A 17,229-nucleotide genomic window follows, 5' to 3' on the forward strand; every position below is an offset into this window, starting at 1 on the left:
TAAACCAACAAGTTGGAGCTTAGATGACCTATTTGTTGTTGGGACAAAACATCTTAGTGCTGCGATGGATGATGATTATATATTTGGAGCTTAAATTATAAATGGATGGTATATATGCTTCTCTTTATCACTCCTTAATCCCGACAAAGACCCCTCATCTTCCTTGTCCTCCTTCAACCCTTTTATTCTAGATAAATTATCTTTAAATTGATAAATTTTTAAATCTGTAATAAATATTTAATTTTAATTTATCTTAATTTTTTTTCTACCATGTTTATTAGATTTTTTGGATATATTCTTTAACAAAAATGATGGTTTTTAGATAGATAAATATCCTTTTGATAACTCGATGAGGTTCTAAACTTGATTTTTAGACATAAATTCTATTTCTTCCGTCATGAAATTATACCATAATGAGAAGGTTTTTATTTTATTTTTCATGGCTTGTAAAAAATGAATTTGGATTGTCTTTGGGTCCAACATCAAAGTTAGACTCATAAAGATATATAAGTAATTACAACTTATTAATCTCCATTCTCTTGAAGATCTTCTTAACTCAACTTTCTTTATGTGGGTTTACCTCATAAAAACATAGTTATTCCTAAACTTGTTGCTTTGGAATTAGTTGTTTAATATTCTAATATGGACTTTTTAAAAATAATAACCTCAATTGCTTGAAAGATTTACCAAATCAAGTATTTATCATACCACGTATTTATCATCGTTAAAAAAACATCTTAATGAAAAAAGATTTATCAAATCAAATAATTCATTCCGCAAAAGTATGATCAAGATTAGCTTATGGAAATACAAAGTCAAATATTATATACCTCTTTTTAATAAGCACATATCAAATAATTAAGAGGATAAGAAATCGATAGTCCTGTGAATTTTTCAAAAAAATAACACCTTATTTGCTCTTTAATTGTTTATCTTGTAATAAAAAATCATTTCCAATGATTTTTAATATTTTTTTTTAAAAAAAAATGATTTGATTACTTTATCATATTTAAAATAACCTAACATGCTCATTTCAAAAACTTCATACATGTATTAAATTCCTTTCCTTGCACAAGATAACATTAGCAACACCAAGCAATATATCCACTGTCAAAACATTTTCATTTAAAATCATACAAAATGCAACAGATAAAGTCAAAAAGTCAATCTTTTATGCTTGTTTAATAGTTAAGTCATTAATGTAAACATAGATATTCATTAATCATATATTTTATTATCATAAAAACCATAAATGATTGTATATAAAATAAAATATATAATTATATGGTAGAAGTGCCTAGCCCACTACTTAAAGTTTAATAAATTCTAAATCTTTAAATATCATTTATGAATTTTATATAAAATAAAATATATAATTATACATGATATTAATTTAAAAACATGACATGGCATATATAAACCATTTTAAACAAATATTTCTTACATAACATACCTGAGTGCTGTCCATTGTACCTCCAAAATATCATCTTTGAAAGCCAAAATAAAAATAAAAATGGTTACTCTTTCTTGTAATTATAAGTAAAACAAAACCATAGTCAATCAGTAACGATTGGTTATTGCCTTGGCCAACAACCTTTGAAAAGATAGAAACTGTTAATAAGCCTCCTTGTTCTGGAGCTTCAAAACCATGTTACGGCATGATGTTTTCCTTAACCCAAGACAGTTTGAACTAGTGATGCATGTTTTGTCCTTCAATTCCAAGTCGCGGAACTGGTGATCTAAAACCATGAAACCTTTTTTTTGTATTTTTTTTTTCTTTCACTCTTCCTTCTTCATTCACAACTGCCATCACCATGTTCATGACTCCAAGGCCTTGTCCCATGCTTTTTATTATTTATTTATTGCCGCTTTCTCTCTTGTTCTAATTAAACCAGTACTGTTCATTTGAGAAATAGTAATTAAGAACTAATAAATGAGAGACGAGATTCTCAGATAATATAATGGTATAAACCCTAATCATCAAGACGTAAATGATTTATTCATCCTAATTAGCTCTCCATGATGCCCCATATTCAGTTGCAATAATCATCTTTTTTTTTAATACTTTTCTGCCCTTTGCACTCGAGTTTTTTTCATCGTTTCTCTTACTTCACGTAATTTTCTAGAAACCAGGTTTCTTAATTCATGTATGATAAACATACAATGTCTGTCTTTCTCTAGTGGAAGATTATGGTTGTATTCTCTTATGTCTTTTGGAGCATAATCATGTATTATGCTTGTTAAATCCCAACTTTCTTAGAATTTAAATTAACATATATGATATTTGTCATGTATTTTTTTTTAATTTATTTTAAAAGTAAAGTTTCCTTGCATAATTAAAAGCTCTTCCGTGAGTAAAATAATAAAAATATTCGTATTTGATATAAGATTTTCCAAATAATTAACCGATCATGCTCGGCTTAAAAAAACTTCTTCTATAAAGACTAGAATAATAGTGGGCATCACTCATAAAATTCTATCTAGTTAGCTGCAGCCAATATCTTTTGTTTTAAGCAATATTTAATCCAGTAAGGCTTCCAATACAATCCATCTTCTTCTTTTTTGAGCCATTCTTGTTAATATTTTCACATCTTATCAGGTATAAAAATCATTAATATAAGACAAATCTTAAATTGGTTAATTTATCTTAATCAGGGGAGAGAGACTTGGAAACTTGCTTAATAAATAAAAAATTGGGTGCCTAAATCATCAGCCTCGCATTGCACTATTGTATATATACTTCATTTTTTTTTTAAGAAAAGCACTCTGCTACTTAATTGTATAATTAGCGATAATACAAATATAACCATGCTTTGATAAAAAAATTAAAAAAAATACAAAAAACGTGTAATAACCTGAAAAATTGAATAGGAAAGGACAATATTATCCTTTGATGAGTAATTAATTATGGGTGACAATGATTGAGAGGCAATTAGAATATTTCACATAATTTGATATATATATATATATATATATATATATATGGGAAAAATAATATTAAAATATAAAATAATTAATTAGGTTTCTGCTTATGTCTTTTTTTTTATTATTAATTAAGGGTATTATAAGTACTAATGGATATATTAGTAATTATATAATAAATTAGAGAATAAAAAGAAAATAAAACCCTATAGTAGCTTGCACTCTTTTTTGTTAGACATTCAACATATAGAGGAAGATCAAGGATTTGATCTAGGACTAAAATTTTTATTTCTTTTATCAATTTAAGGTGTGACTTCTTTATCCTTATTTTTTAATTGAGTTTTTGCATGCATATTAGGGTTATTAAAGGTTTATGGATTAAGATTTTTATGATATTTGATTTTTAATCACTTTTAAAGAGTATGTATTATACAGATAGAGTCTTAGATTGATATGAAGCCATTGAAAGTGATTTTATATGTTTTTGGTACATTAATCTGAAGTAAAAGTGAAATTAGAAAATTGAATAAAAAAATATGATTGACTGGTAGCTTTAGGCCACTAAAATCTAATCTTCTGATTAGTGTTATGGCCAGAATGTTGTTCTTGGTTATAGCATGCCGCGAATTCTTTAATTTGATATGTTGTTTGTCCAAATCAGACTTATAGATTAAGAGTTATGATTGTTAAAGTAAGTCACTTGAATTTGTATTTTATAGGTTTATAAGAATAAAATTAATTTTTAAATTTCACTTTTAATTAATTAAAAAGTGCAATTCACTCCAAATATTTTATGACCCTAAGGTTTGAAATAATCTGGTTATTTGTGTTGAATTATGAGTTTATTTTTTTAGATTGCGATTGTTTTTTGAACATTAAATGTTGATGCATGAATTATATTTGGGTAGGTGGTATTTTATTTGAATTAATATATAATTTTATCTTTTAAAATTAAATTAGTTGAGATTTGAGCTTCATGGTTGAATTTAAATTTTACGAGTTTAAAAGTTTGACCCAATTTTAAAGATTCACTCGGTTTTTTTTACTTATTTTTTTTAAATTTTTTTTTTTAATTTCATCATTTAGTATACTTTCATCTTTATTTTTTAATAAAATCTAATTGAGACATGATGAAATCACATCAACTTCTTTTTAATTTATTAATATATATAGTGGTCGAGTAATTTAATTTAATGCACAGGTCAAGTTTTTAACCTTTATTTCAAATATTTTATATTATGCATAAAAAAAAAAACGCAACTCGTTTATTTTTTCATGCAATGATTTAATTTTAATCTGTTATGCAGTGAATCATGGGCCCGAACCCAGTGTATGGGGAAAAGTGATTCAAATAAGAGTGCCCAATCAAATTATGTTAATGGAAGATAGATTTGCCCAACTGGATCAAGCCCACATTTTAAACAAAGCCCATTAAAGAAACCGTAAACCCCACTGCCCCACTTTTCTTTTTAATTGTTAGAGACCGTTAGATGAAAATTTTATGATGGCAAATTTGTAACTTAGATATTTAATTTTTAAATAGAGAAAAAAAATTATCCAAAAATTATTTTTATATCTTTAAATCCCTTCTATACTATAAATATTTAATACTTACCAGTTTAATATTTTAAAAATCAAATTAACTTGAAAAAACAATAATGCAGATGAAATAAGTGGAGAGGATGGCAGCAATCATTTCTTTCGTTGTTTGAGAAAACTATGTTTCAACTGAAACTATATATATAAAAAACATTACTTTAATTAATTGAAAGAAATGAAAAAAAATAAAAAGATGAAGATGATGACCAATCCCACCCGCGTTGTCGTATGAGTTTGGTCACAGGGGATCCCAGCTGCTTTCATGCCGGGTGCCCGCACGTAGGAATCACTCTCCACTTGTTAATGACCAGTGACCGTATTAGTGTTAATCTTGATGGAGGTTTTGATATAATTATACAAAAGATTGCTTAATTAGGCAACTTAACCTCGAAGATTTCTTATACAGTAGACACCATGATGAGACTCTCCTGTTGTCAAGATGCCTTCATTCATTCTAGGCAAATCAAAGTCCTACTCTTTAGCCCGGGGACCTATAAAGTCATGCGATTTAACGCCTGTTTGGTAATGTAATATTTTATAAAAATATCTCTTAATTAAAAATATATTAAAATAATAATTTTTTATTTTTAATATTAAACATAGTAATCTTCCAAATAATATATATTTTATTTCATAAATTGTCTTCACTTGATTGAATAGGATTTATTATTGAAATAACTTAAGTGAGTGCTTCGTTGTTTAAAATTTAAATATTTGTAGGACCACATGTTTAAATGTAATTCAGTCTGTTCTACTACATAGTTAAGATTAATTATGATATGCATTTCTCTATTTTAAATTTGAATACATCATGATCAAGTTGTTGATATCATTATCTTGTTTTTTTAATTAATAAATTATCTTTTGATAGCTGTTTGAGATCTAAAATTTACCATGATTCTATTTAAATGAGATTCCATTTTTCGTTATTTTAAAATAATTTATCGATGGTATTATCCAATACTAAAACTACTAAAACTTTTAAAGGTATAGTAAATTACTATCCAACAAGTTTCAACGCAGGATTGCATCATTTTAAGGAAAAGAACAAACAAGTTCGAGGCTTGATTTCGTGGTAGATTGAATAATAATAAAAATAGAAGAATAAACAAGCTACCCCTGCAACAAGAAAAACTAGAAGAAAATTTTTTCATTCGGCAAGGATATGGAATTAATTAAGAAAAAGCGTGTTAGCTTTTTATTTTAAAAATATATTTTTAAAAATAATAATATTATTTTTAAAAAATTTTAATTTATTTTTTAAAATTTTTTCAGATTATTTACTAATATCATAAATAAATTTTTAAAAATAAAAATTTTTATTTTAATATAATTTTAAATAAAAAATTCAAAAACCAACAAATATCAATTATCTAATGTTTGGAAACGCGGTCCAAACCATGTTTTTATAAAAAATAATTTTTTTTTGTAAAAATTTAATTTTTTTATGTTTTGGATCGTTTTATTATGATAATCTTAAAAATAATTTTTTAAAAAAAAAAAAATATTACTTTTATATATTTTAATATAACAAATATTTTTTTAAAAAAATCATAATCACAATTCCAAACAAACTAAAAAAAAAACACGAAAATTACATTCTAGTTTTGTTTCGGTGGGCTACTGATACTGGTTATTGCATTTGCACCGCCTGCCCACACAGACAGAACACCATCAAGGTTTGTTTTGTCTTTTCAAGATTTCCTCTCTATTCAAATCTTTCAGGAATGACGTCACTGGAAGAGTGAATGCGTCGTCATGTGTACGGACATTGACAAATAACTCATCATTAAACCGCAGCAGTTTTAGCTGACCACGTGACTTCCCAATTCTTTGAAAAAGAAATAATTTTTAGCTCAAAACTTTGTCCCTTTCCCCCGCCAGCTGATGTCCCTGCTTCGGCGGGCTCTTGTGCTCACCGTTATTCTTTCAGATTTTCTATTGCCAGGCAACACAACCATTTCACTTTTCAACTTCAATTTTTTCTAGATGGAAAACAATATTTTAAAAAATAGATTGTGATACAAAATCCAACACTAACACTTTATTATTATCGAGAAAGTTTAATCAATATTTAAAGAAATTAAACAGGATGGAATGATGTTGAGGTGGCATGCATTATTATTCTGTATCAGGGAAGATCCTGTATCTTAGGTTATAAAGGGGATATTCCATCATCCCTAAATTACTATATTCATCGTTGGTCCGGTAGAGGACAATATAAGATGCCTTTATTAGCACCGAGTCCTGGGCTTTAAACAGGAACATGTTTTAATCACGACCAGAGGTCAACTACTGATGACAGCTTTTGTATCCACGTTATTATTATGTAGTACAACGAATGTTAATTGGTTCAGCTGGGAGTATTGCGATTCCAAATAAATCAAATAACAATAAAGTTTTTTTTTTTTTTTTTTGTTGGTGGTGGACCAATCGTACGGGCTGGGGAGCTATATATAAAACGCCATGATTGTGACACGTGCCTCGGTTTCCCAGCCATAATTAACTTCACAAAATTGATGGCGCCTTGAATAATCTTCTTTTCACATTGTGTCACTCAAAACTGTAAATGAACCTATGCAATTTTGATAAATAATGAATTTAATGCATATCTACTCTCCATCGGCTATAAGTACGAATATTACACGTATTAAAAAGCACATAGGTTTCCTAGACACGACTATCCTTATTTTATGAGCAATGTCCATAATCTAGCGACAATCCTCAATAATGACCCGCCAATCTCCAGGGTTTTTTTTTTTTTTTTTTGAACCTTTTTACCTATGGGATATGGGGCATGTGCAAACGAGCATAGTTGTTTTAACAAGCTATAATCCAATTGATATAAATTATACTAATTTTTAAAACTTCCTTAAAGCCCAAGTCCATCCAGTAATGGAGTGTCCATGATCATCCAACCATTTTTTAGGTCGAAATCCAATATGAATAAGACTTGTTTTGACATCTTTTTGTGCACGGGATCTCTAGATCCGTCTCAAATTGCTCCTATTTTGAAAATTCAGCTTTTCTATTTATCTTTTCCTTTTATTTTAGAATTTATGATATTGTTGATGTTCTAAACAGAAAGAAAGAAAAATAATATATTACTCCGAACTACTAACAAATAAATGCTCCCGAAGGTAGGTTCAAGTAATAAAGAGAGGAGTTATTCAACTTGAAGTTTTATGTTCTATTTATGCCATTGTTTTATTCAAAATGATTTTTTTTGTTTGATTAGTTCCATTCATAAAATTATATATTTTAAGTTTTAATTCTGACATGAATAAGATGAGTACAATGAGACCTACTTAAATAGTGTATAAATATGAAAGACAATATCTACTTGTGAATATATATATATTCAACCACATTTACATGGTGCGAAGGGTTTATTTTATAGCTTGTCCTGGGACATGGTGGGATGATTTAAGTGACATTCATTAGCAGCGTTGACAGTTCATGTGTCTATTCACAGCCATAATCCTCCATTCAAAAAACATGATTTTAGGCCATATATTATAAAATAAAATTGATTCCAGGCATGAGGAGATCGAGTCCTAACATATTGATCCAGCCATCCTGGGCTCTGGGAAGTTCAAACTTCCTTAAATTCTTAAATCTCATCTGGTTGTCATATTCTCAAATCGCGCTGTATGCATAAAGCTCCTTTAAAACCCATCTAAATCATCTGTTCCTATCCATTGTCGTTTGTAACTTAATATGTGTAATTGCTGCGATATCAGAAATGACCAAAGTATCTTTTTCTTTGTCGAGATAATGTATGTCATTGACTCTTTTCTTAAGGTTAAAAAATAAAATAAAACTGAAATGATTGCAAAAGTACTACCACTATCATTTCTTCCCACTTTGTATTTCGATATATGAAACAATCTGTACGTAAAGATCAAGATAAATCAAGGGCCAAAAAGGTTATAGGAAAATAAGTAGATCTAATTCGATATTTTAATTTCTTTCCAATATATTTTAGCAAATTCTACGATTCTTGTTTGGTTGAATTTGGGATTCGAATCTCTATCTACCCATCTTTCCCAGCTATTGATCGCGTACAAATTTGTCCATACGAGTACACATTTTTATACATGCAATTCTATGTATAATACACGCACAATGGGTTTATGTAAGCTAGGAGTTAGGAGCACAACCTTCGAAGGACCTGCACGACGATAAATAAAGACATGATGATATAAAGAAACCTGCCAAATTAGGGTTTGATGAAAAAAAACATAAAGAGAGAACACTTTTTGGCACTATTTTCTAAGATAAGCTTGTAAATTATTCTGGACAAAAACAGTATACCATGTGAAAGAACAGTGAAATTAAAGTAGAACCGCGGTATCTTTCTTTCTAAAAGCAGGGTATTATGTTAACTTAATTCGTTGTTGAAAGCCCAAGAAGCTGACCTCTCTGTGTCCCAGGATAAAAAAAAAGGGTGGACCACGAATCATCACGACGACAGTGAAATAAAGTTTAATTTAGAACTTATATTTCAGGTTAATTTGACAACGAACAGATATGCGTATTCGTGCAAATAAATTTACGAAAAAATATTTTGAGAGAGAGAGAGAGAGAGAGAGAGAGAAGGAAGATCTTTCTCAAGAACTCCAAATGATACTTCTGTGTGTGAAACAAATTTGAGATAAAAAGGCTTCGAAATTATTGTACTTCTTTAAAGCCTAATCCAACTACCATCACTAATGATCGTGCGAGAGTCGTTTTTATTATAATTTGATTTCTTGACATTTCACCAAAATGTAGAGGCAAGCGATCGGGCTAGGTAATTCTGGCAACATCATGACAGGTGCAATGTGCTGCAAATTTCGTGTTTCTTCTTCTAAATCTTGCTTTGCCAACATCACCTTACTTTTACCCTCCTTCTCCTTACATTAGTCTCATTACACCTTCAAATTACTCTGATTCACACAATGGATATCGATATTTTTTTATTTATTTTTAAAAGAGTTATTTCAAGTCTATTTTTTAGAATATATACGAAGCCTATCTATCTGGGTTCCTTTTGTGAGTGTATGGTTATAAAAAAACAAAAAAAAGGAAAGAAGATTGACCAAGAAAATTTATCATTAGATTTAACAAAACCTTGGTGGTCTTTCTCCGTAAATAAAAGAAGGCATTGCACAAAATGTTATAGTTTGGTTTTTTCTATATAATATTGTGAAACTGTGCGCATAGTAGAATATGAACCAAATTACCATTTACCACGTAGAGTCGTATAGAAAACAAGGAAAATCATTCATTGTGCAAATTGTTTTTTGTTTTTGGGGTATAGGAATAATCGAAGAAAATAAGTCCTGTTGCGGATACAAGAACAAGGGTAAAGGAAAAGGAAAAAAGAAGTTTGTATAATGAGGAGCATTGGAAGAGGGGAAGATTCCTGTATAAAGAGAGGGTGTCGTCCTCTACTAATCATTATATTTCTTTTTCCCTTTAACCCAAAATTGAGTGGAGTGAAGCATACCATGCTAATGAAAAAAGCTCTAGAGGAGAGATCTTAGTTGGTGAGCGGTCAGCATTGGTATGCCTTGCCGACAAGAATTTCTGTCTCTCCACTTAATGAGTTACTACAAGACCCTAAAGTGGAAAAATAATACCATACTCATCAATCCACACTACTTTCATACTCTCTTCATTCGCTTACCAGAAAGTGAAAACCTCACTTCATTTTTCACCTTTTTACTGTTTGTTTTTGGAGGTGGGTGGGTGAATCCCATACTCATCAAGTGAGAGAGAGAGAGAGGTATAGGGTGCTTTGAAGAATATGTTGACATAAGTGGATAGTTTCCTTGTAAAGTCAATACAGTGGTTACCATGAAAAGTTGCAAGGTGGTAAAATTATTACATTCCATAATTGGGAGACCGCTTTAGTTGTAGTAAAAATTGGTTGAAACAGCACTCTTGTTAAATTCCATGTCTTTGTTTCATTTCTCATGTTGTGGCTCAAAGTTTCAAATCCCCCCTCTCCTAGTTTTTCCTGATGAGTAAATTTATGAAAGCATGCCTTTGAATGGACATTCAAGTTGAGCAATTATCATGGAAAGTTTAATGTCCTGTGCCCTTGCCATGATGCGGTATAAGTTCGTATTTTCTGCTGTTAATTTAGACATGAAACTTGAATATGAAACTTGGAACCATGCCTTGGAAAAGGATGAAGACACGAACGTGTAACAGGTGGATAAATTTTACTGGCAAGCATTACAGATCTTTGAGGGCTAACTGCAGGATTCATGTTCACTCCTTAAACTATATATAAGACACTAACTTCCATCCCAGGCCAGCACAAACACAGAATGTGGAGTCTTTTGACAGAGCCGAGGTTCATCCCATTCCTCCGATATCAAGCACTGATGTTCCAGTGCCTTCAGCATGAATAATTATAGTAGATAAAGGCCGCCTGTATGTGATAGCATCCCGGACAAACAAGACGACATCTTATCCCTTTTCTATTAGCAGACATAAAATTAACAAATGTACAAAGCATCTATAATCTGTTTTAGATTCAGGAACATGCACATGGAAAAAAAATAATAGAAGCAACAACAATTCGATACCAATGAGCATGTAATTCTAAACATATCATCGGTGAATTGCATAATGAAACTAAGGATGATTGAATCTACTGCTTGCTGTTAAACTATATTTTTCCAACTTGATCAGCTAAAGCTACGGGGCAATAGAATTCGTAGTTTGATTTTGTTGAAGAATCGCTCTCAAGCATCTTTTGCAGTGCTTCATGCCGACAGTCTTCATTTGTTTTGGGTCCTCTAAACACCTTTCTCGCAATTATGGGGAGCATTTGCCCAATTACCCTGCATGAACGTCACAAGCTTTGGAATGTTTAAAAGATAAGTTACCTGAAAGATGATTTGATGGGAAAAACCCTAATCTCTCTTTTTCTCTCCCTCCCCCCTCCATGACAACCAAAGTTGGGAAAAAGACTTCCACTTCTTTCATGGTGGGTCTCCACCTTCCCAAAGACACAAAACCAGGAGATAACAGTTAGAAGTGCTTTTCTAGCTAGAAAGGTGTTCTTTCAGGTCCTTCCGAGGTTGTTGATGCACGTAGAGGTACTTGGCTCGCCATTCACCAAACCAGCTTGTTGAAGCAACCTCTGGTTACAAACAGACATTTCACTTCCAAAAATTTCAAGTGAAGTCTTTGGATTCTTCTGGCGGAATTCCACCTTTAATCATTGTCCATGGCATTGTACTAACCTCCAACAATCTTATGGTGGTTTCTCCAGTTCAACAATATCTTTGTCGAGCTCTTCTGCCACCACAAAGACTAATTTAGCATAATATCTACAGGTTCAATTAATAACGACTATCACTCAGGTCAAAGTTCCTGACAAGTGGAAAATCATCATCTTCCCAGATTAGATTGTTACAATCACGAACCCAAGTAAGAGACTTGCATATTGATTCAAGTTGCATCATAAAGAAGCCTAATTATATGCATCATAAAAAAATATTAAATAAGAAAGGAGCAGAACCAGCCTAAGAATCCCCAGAGAAATCAAATGATATTGTAGTTTGTATGCGATACGACATTGAACGAAGCAAGCAGCTCGAGTAGAGGTGATGAAGGAACCTCTAAGCAAGGCATGTGAAGGTGCTCATAAGGGCAGGAACTTTACCTAATTTTGGAACATAACATGGAAAATATGTGGCAAGGTTCAACAGAAGATCTGTTTTCATAGAGAAAAACAAAAACTAGAATCCCATTCTATGGAACCTATTTGGGCACATAAAGGACCACAAAGAACATGAGAAGTTTTCAAGCAGACCCTATAATCATTATATCGAACATGCAAAACAATAAAATTCAAGAAGGAAACAATGATTATACAAGGCAGTCAATCATGCTTGTTGATCAAGGAATTATAAGATCATCAAACAAGAAATGAGGGATCCACATTGCAATGAATAGGATAACAAGCGCTAAACTCCACAATTGCATCAACTTCAAAAGCTCAGTTGGACTTTTGGGTGAATTAAAAAAGAATAGTGACAAACTTTAAAAAAAAAAAAACCAAACAAACAACCTCATTCATGGCATAATGGTGAAGAATATAACCATTGAGGTTTAATCACAGAAAAAAAGCATATACTAAAATAGAGTCATGCGCATCATGCTCAGAAAATCATCACCTACGCAACCCAGATATGCTTCACCCATGCTTAAATGAGAGTATCTAACACGTTATGTTCAGAGGATTGGTATCCATTGCTCTAGTTTAAACTCAATCTTAGAAAGTGGGTAGACTACTTGAAGAACAAAATTTTTTAACATTACCATTCTGAAAAATCTGTTAGCAAGAAATAGCTACCTTTACAAACAAGAACATTTTCCTTTTCTTATCTTTTCTTTTTTTCACAAACTCAAAACCTCGAAAATTCATTCTAGAAAGAAACATGGGACCTTGCTCAGATCATGTGGCTATGCATTACTAGGCATACAGAAACATCATCCCTATTAATTCATCTCTTCCTCCAATCTGACTGCCCCAAAATCTTCTAAAGAGTAAGTAAAGAAATACAAAGGGAAACATAAAGTGGAAAGAATCCAAATAAATCCTACAATTTTAAAATTCAAAAGTAGTGGAAAAAATGTTACACTGAGGATGCATCAACAAGAACCTCGTTGAGCACATCATCCTCACCGTTTGCCAATGCGAAGAGATCTGCATCCTTATCTTCGTCGCTCAAAAACTCCCTCCTATCTAGCTTTGAGTGAGCAGCGATAAATATCAACTTTTGCAACTTGTCCATGCCTGCCCTTGATTGGCCATGGGCATACACCCATTTCAGCAAAGACCAATTGCATTTGAACCCACATGAAGTTGCATGAAGAAAAATAAGCCTAACTGCAACTTTGCCCAGCGACTTGAACTCGGTAAGATAAGTCTCCCAGACAAGCCTACTGCTCTGGGGATTTACCATTCTCATCTTTCCTGTGTTGGGATCCCTCTCCCTCATCTGGACAGCCTTTGCATACACAGGATCAAGCCCTTCTGTTCTCCATTTCATGAGTTCCATCAGTACAATATGAGCCTCCTCCCTTGAAACAAGCCTGGTTATAAGCTTGTCCACATCCTTTTCCTGCTCCGAGGTCAAGCATTTGAAAGGAGGAAGGTATTTGCCACTGTTGTCCTTCAGCAAATAAAGCGGATCGAGTATGTATGCAGCAGCCCAAGCAGGATGATAATTCTTCTTGAACCTTGTTTCAATCACTTTCTCCACTGCTCCTTCAGCAATGTGGAACTTTGAACACCAGGCCTTCACTTTTGCCCTAAGTTCATCCCATAGCAGCAGACATTGCCCGACTAATGGCCTCTCTGCCTCAATCTCTTGAGCCATTTCCTTTATCAACTTAACTAGCGAATGCACCGCATCCATATCATTCCAAAATCTCACATCTCCAATCATCTCAGCAACTTCTCTTGCAGTAGGATCCTCCATGGATACTATCTTATACGATTCATCAAGCAAAACCAACTGCAATGCTCTAGCTGAGCTCAATACGTCCTCTAGCATTGTATACACAGGTCCAAAATTCATCTTCTCATAATCCCGCAAGGGCATTCTCAATAATCCTGCATTCCCATACTCCTGCAATTGATATTTATGGAAACTATTTCGAATTGGGGTCTTATTATTGACAAAACTTGCAAGCTTGAAGCAATTCTCGCTCACAGTCCTGAACAGTGGAAGCTCTTTACTAAAATCCTTAATCAAACTAGTGAAACCTTGCAACTGACAAGAAAGATTGACCATCCAATGATTCTGGTTCTCTAAACTCCTCAATGCCTTGGCCTTAAACCTGTCTGCAACTATCCCTACACACTGTTGCACAAGACTCCCACAAATTCCTGTTATGGTCTCCCAAAAAACCTCCTCTGCATACTTGGAAGGCACTGAACCACTAGCAAACACAGCTCTCCTATACAAACTAGTTCCATTAGGCAAATTCACTGTCAAATTCACTAAATTTACATCACCAGAGCTCCCAGTACTCTTCACCTTCCACCCATCCGATGCAATCTGAAAAAACATAGCATCTCTAATCCTTGCCTCAGACTCAGCCCTAGCTTCCTCGTACTTAACATCCAATCTACCACCAACAAAATCCCTCCTTGAAACCACAGGCAAACCAACTTGATTCAGAAAAGCCCTGAACTTTGGATGCTCTAAACTCGAAAAGGACACAGACCCACAAGACTCATAAACCCAATCAGCTAAATAATCAAGTGCACAGTCAATCTGGGTCTTGCTCAGAGCCTGTCCTGGCGAAGTTTTAGGACTCTTCAACTTCTTTACACTATCTTCCAACATAGCTAAAGCACCCAAATCCTCTTTCCCACCAGACAACATCAAATGTGGCTGTTGGGGCAGCATAGCCATCTCACCTGAGAATCTTGATGGATCCACAATAGCAAGAGGACTTACTTGGTACGTACTACCAACGGCTGTCACTGGATACGCTGATGATGCAACTCCACCAGAGCCAGAAAGCCCTGAACTTGAAACGACAGGTCGTTTCCTATTACTACTACCATGCACTACTGTGGTAGCACCACCTCCACCACCACCACCGCTTGAAGAAGGAGAAGGCAGTAAGGCAGTGTTTGGAGAGATTGAAGAAATGGGTTTCGGTACAGAGTTAAAATTAGGACAAGTACCACGTTTCAGATGCTCAGAGGCAGTTCTTGACGGATTGGAAGCGGAGAAAACGGCGTCGCATAATGAACACCGTAGCTTCACAGCTTTAGGAAGGCCAGTGTCGGTGTTGTGGACCAACATAGGTTCTAAATGAGCCCAGTACCACGCGCCTTTTCCTTTTATTGCTTTGGTCCTTACCATCATTAGACCTTCATATCTCTTGTGTGCTGCCTTTGCTGTTAGCTCCTCTGCCGTGGCTGTATCTACTTGTTGGTGTTGTGGTGGTGTAGTTGTTGTGTTACTTGTTGCCATTATGTAATATTGTATGTATAGCAGTTCAACAAAAAAAATGGTCAAAGTTTGAAACTTTACGGGAGATTCAAGACTGTCATTCAGCTTGGAAAGGCTGCCGGAGTGGTTGTCGCCGGATTTTCGTTTTCCGGCGAGTGTCCATGTCAAAGTTTTGGTCTCTTTTCTTATTGTTTTCAAGATGGGGATTGGCTTAGTCTGGTCTTTCTCGAAGGGCCTGTTTTCTTAGAGGGAGAGAGAGGGGGAGGGGGAGGGAAGGAGAAAGAGAGCTGATGGGGTAAGAGAGAAATAAGGAAGGCATGAACGACTGAGAGAGGTGTTTCAATGGTGGCATAGGGAGCGTGGTATAACGCGCAGGTTCATTTGCGAGTGGGGGAAACAGGAGAGGGCCATGCTGATGGGAACTAGCTTTGACACTTGAAGAAGCACTCTAACGCCACGGTCCGACGTACGAAAACACCACTGCATTGGCTGTCACTTCCTGTTGATTGGAGAGGGAAGCTCACGCGCATTGAAAACAAAGGTTTTAGTTTTGGCATCCTTTTCATGTTTCTTGCTTCCTTTTCTTTTTTGTATTGTGGGTCTGGTAGGGAATGGAGTCTTCTTGTCTGTTTCTCCCTTTTTTTTTTTTCACTTTAAAAATGAATTTAAGGTTTTTTTTATATATTTTTATTTTCCTTATGGGGAGTATTATATAATTTGGCTATTTCCTTTTTGTGACTTGTACATGTGATTTTATTCATGACGTGGACATAAAAGGGCAACCTAGGAATTTAATGAATTCCTCCATCCACTAGCCTCTCTGTCATGGAGGGGGGGCAGTGTTGACCAAACAACCATGGAGAATTGCCTTGAAAAAGCTCACCAAATGCCATATGCAATCAAGGGTTGGAATTTTCTCCCCTTCTCTATTCATTTCTGTATTTTTTATTTTATATATTATATTATATATAGATATGTGGGGGTGTTTTTTTAAAAGAGCCTCAAGAGTAGGTAGCATACACGGTAAAAAAGAGGTGGCTAATTTACAACAAGTCATGTAGGTAACTATAATGCGTCCCGTTTCCCACTCCATGACACAGGAGTCGTTGTTGATCGTTTTAATTTTGTTGACTTGGTTTGTGCACGAGGAGCTTTCACCATGTTCTTCAAAAAAACAAAGAAAACTGAGAGAGAGAGAAAGAGAATATTTCAATCACAGACAAGGCCAAATTACCCCCCCCCCCAAGTTTTAGAATAGGACTCTGCCTCGTATGGATTTTTACCAACCTAGAAATTACTCAATGGTCTGCACATTCTAATTCATAAAGTGCAGTGGAATTTCTTAAATTAATCTTATTATAACATAATCTTTATAGTTTGCCAAAATTAATTTTTATTTTTTTATTTTAAAAATATCTCATTTCACCTAATTCTATCTCAATTTTGTTTTTCAAGAAATAAAATGAATTAAAAATAAATATGAAACTGACAAGAAAAAGTATATCAGAAAAAAAAAAAAATATGTGTGTGTATAGCTTCATTCATGTACGTTTCTACAATCCACACATATTTTTATATAAGATATAATCTACACTAACTATTAGAATATATACGGGTATATCATCTAGCAGTCTAAAAACACCATTAACACATCTTTTGATATTGTTTTTGTTCTCCATTTCCTTTTCTTTTCTAATTTATAAAATAAAGATTAAAAAAAAAC

General features: G+C 33.3%; 1 protein-coding gene across 5 annotated transcripts; it reads right to left on the minus strand.

Annotated features, from left to right (window-relative positions):
* Positions 1–11,015: 11,015 nt before the first annotated feature.
* LOC118028553 (uncharacterized) lies at positions 11,016–16,114 on the minus strand. 5 transcript variants are annotated; one of them, XM_035032169.2, is made up of 2 exons: positions 13,217–16,114; positions 11,016–11,820 (listed from the first exon to the last, which is right to left on the minus strand). In XM_035032169.2, exons 1-2 carry the CDS (start codon positions 15,525–15,527, stop codon positions 11,780–11,782), a joined length of 2,352 nt encoding a protein of 783 aa, XP_034888060.1. In that variant the 5' UTR covers positions 15,528–16,114; the 3' UTR covers positions 11,016–11,779. The 5 variants fall into 5 exon arrangements, with proteins under 5 accessions (XP_034888060.1, XP_034888058.1, XP_073264168.1 ...); XM_035032167.2 differs by having other exon boundaries at positions 11,016–11,823; XM_073408067.1 differs by having other exon boundaries at positions 11,016–11,823; positions 13,171–16,114.
* Between the last annotated feature and the right edge of the window lie 1,115 nt (positions 16,115–17,229).

The sequence above is a fragment of the Populus alba genome, chromosome 3 (assembly GCF_005239225.2).
Source record: "Populus alba chromosome 3, ASM523922v2, whole genome shotgun sequence".
Classification (NCBI taxonomy): Eukaryota; Viridiplantae; Streptophyta; class Magnoliopsida; order Malpighiales; family Salicaceae; genus Populus; species Populus alba.

Bases quoted from the DNA above. Each gene is read 5' to 3' on its own strand.
- LOC118028553 (XM_073408067.1), bottom strand. From the start codon at position 15,527: ATGGCAACAAGTAACACAACAACTACACCACCACAACACCAACAAGTA. The intron at 11,824-13,170 runs GTAACATTTTTT...TTGTGGTGGCAG, and splicing joins CTTGTTGATGCATCCTCAGT to AAGAGCTCGACAAAGATATT.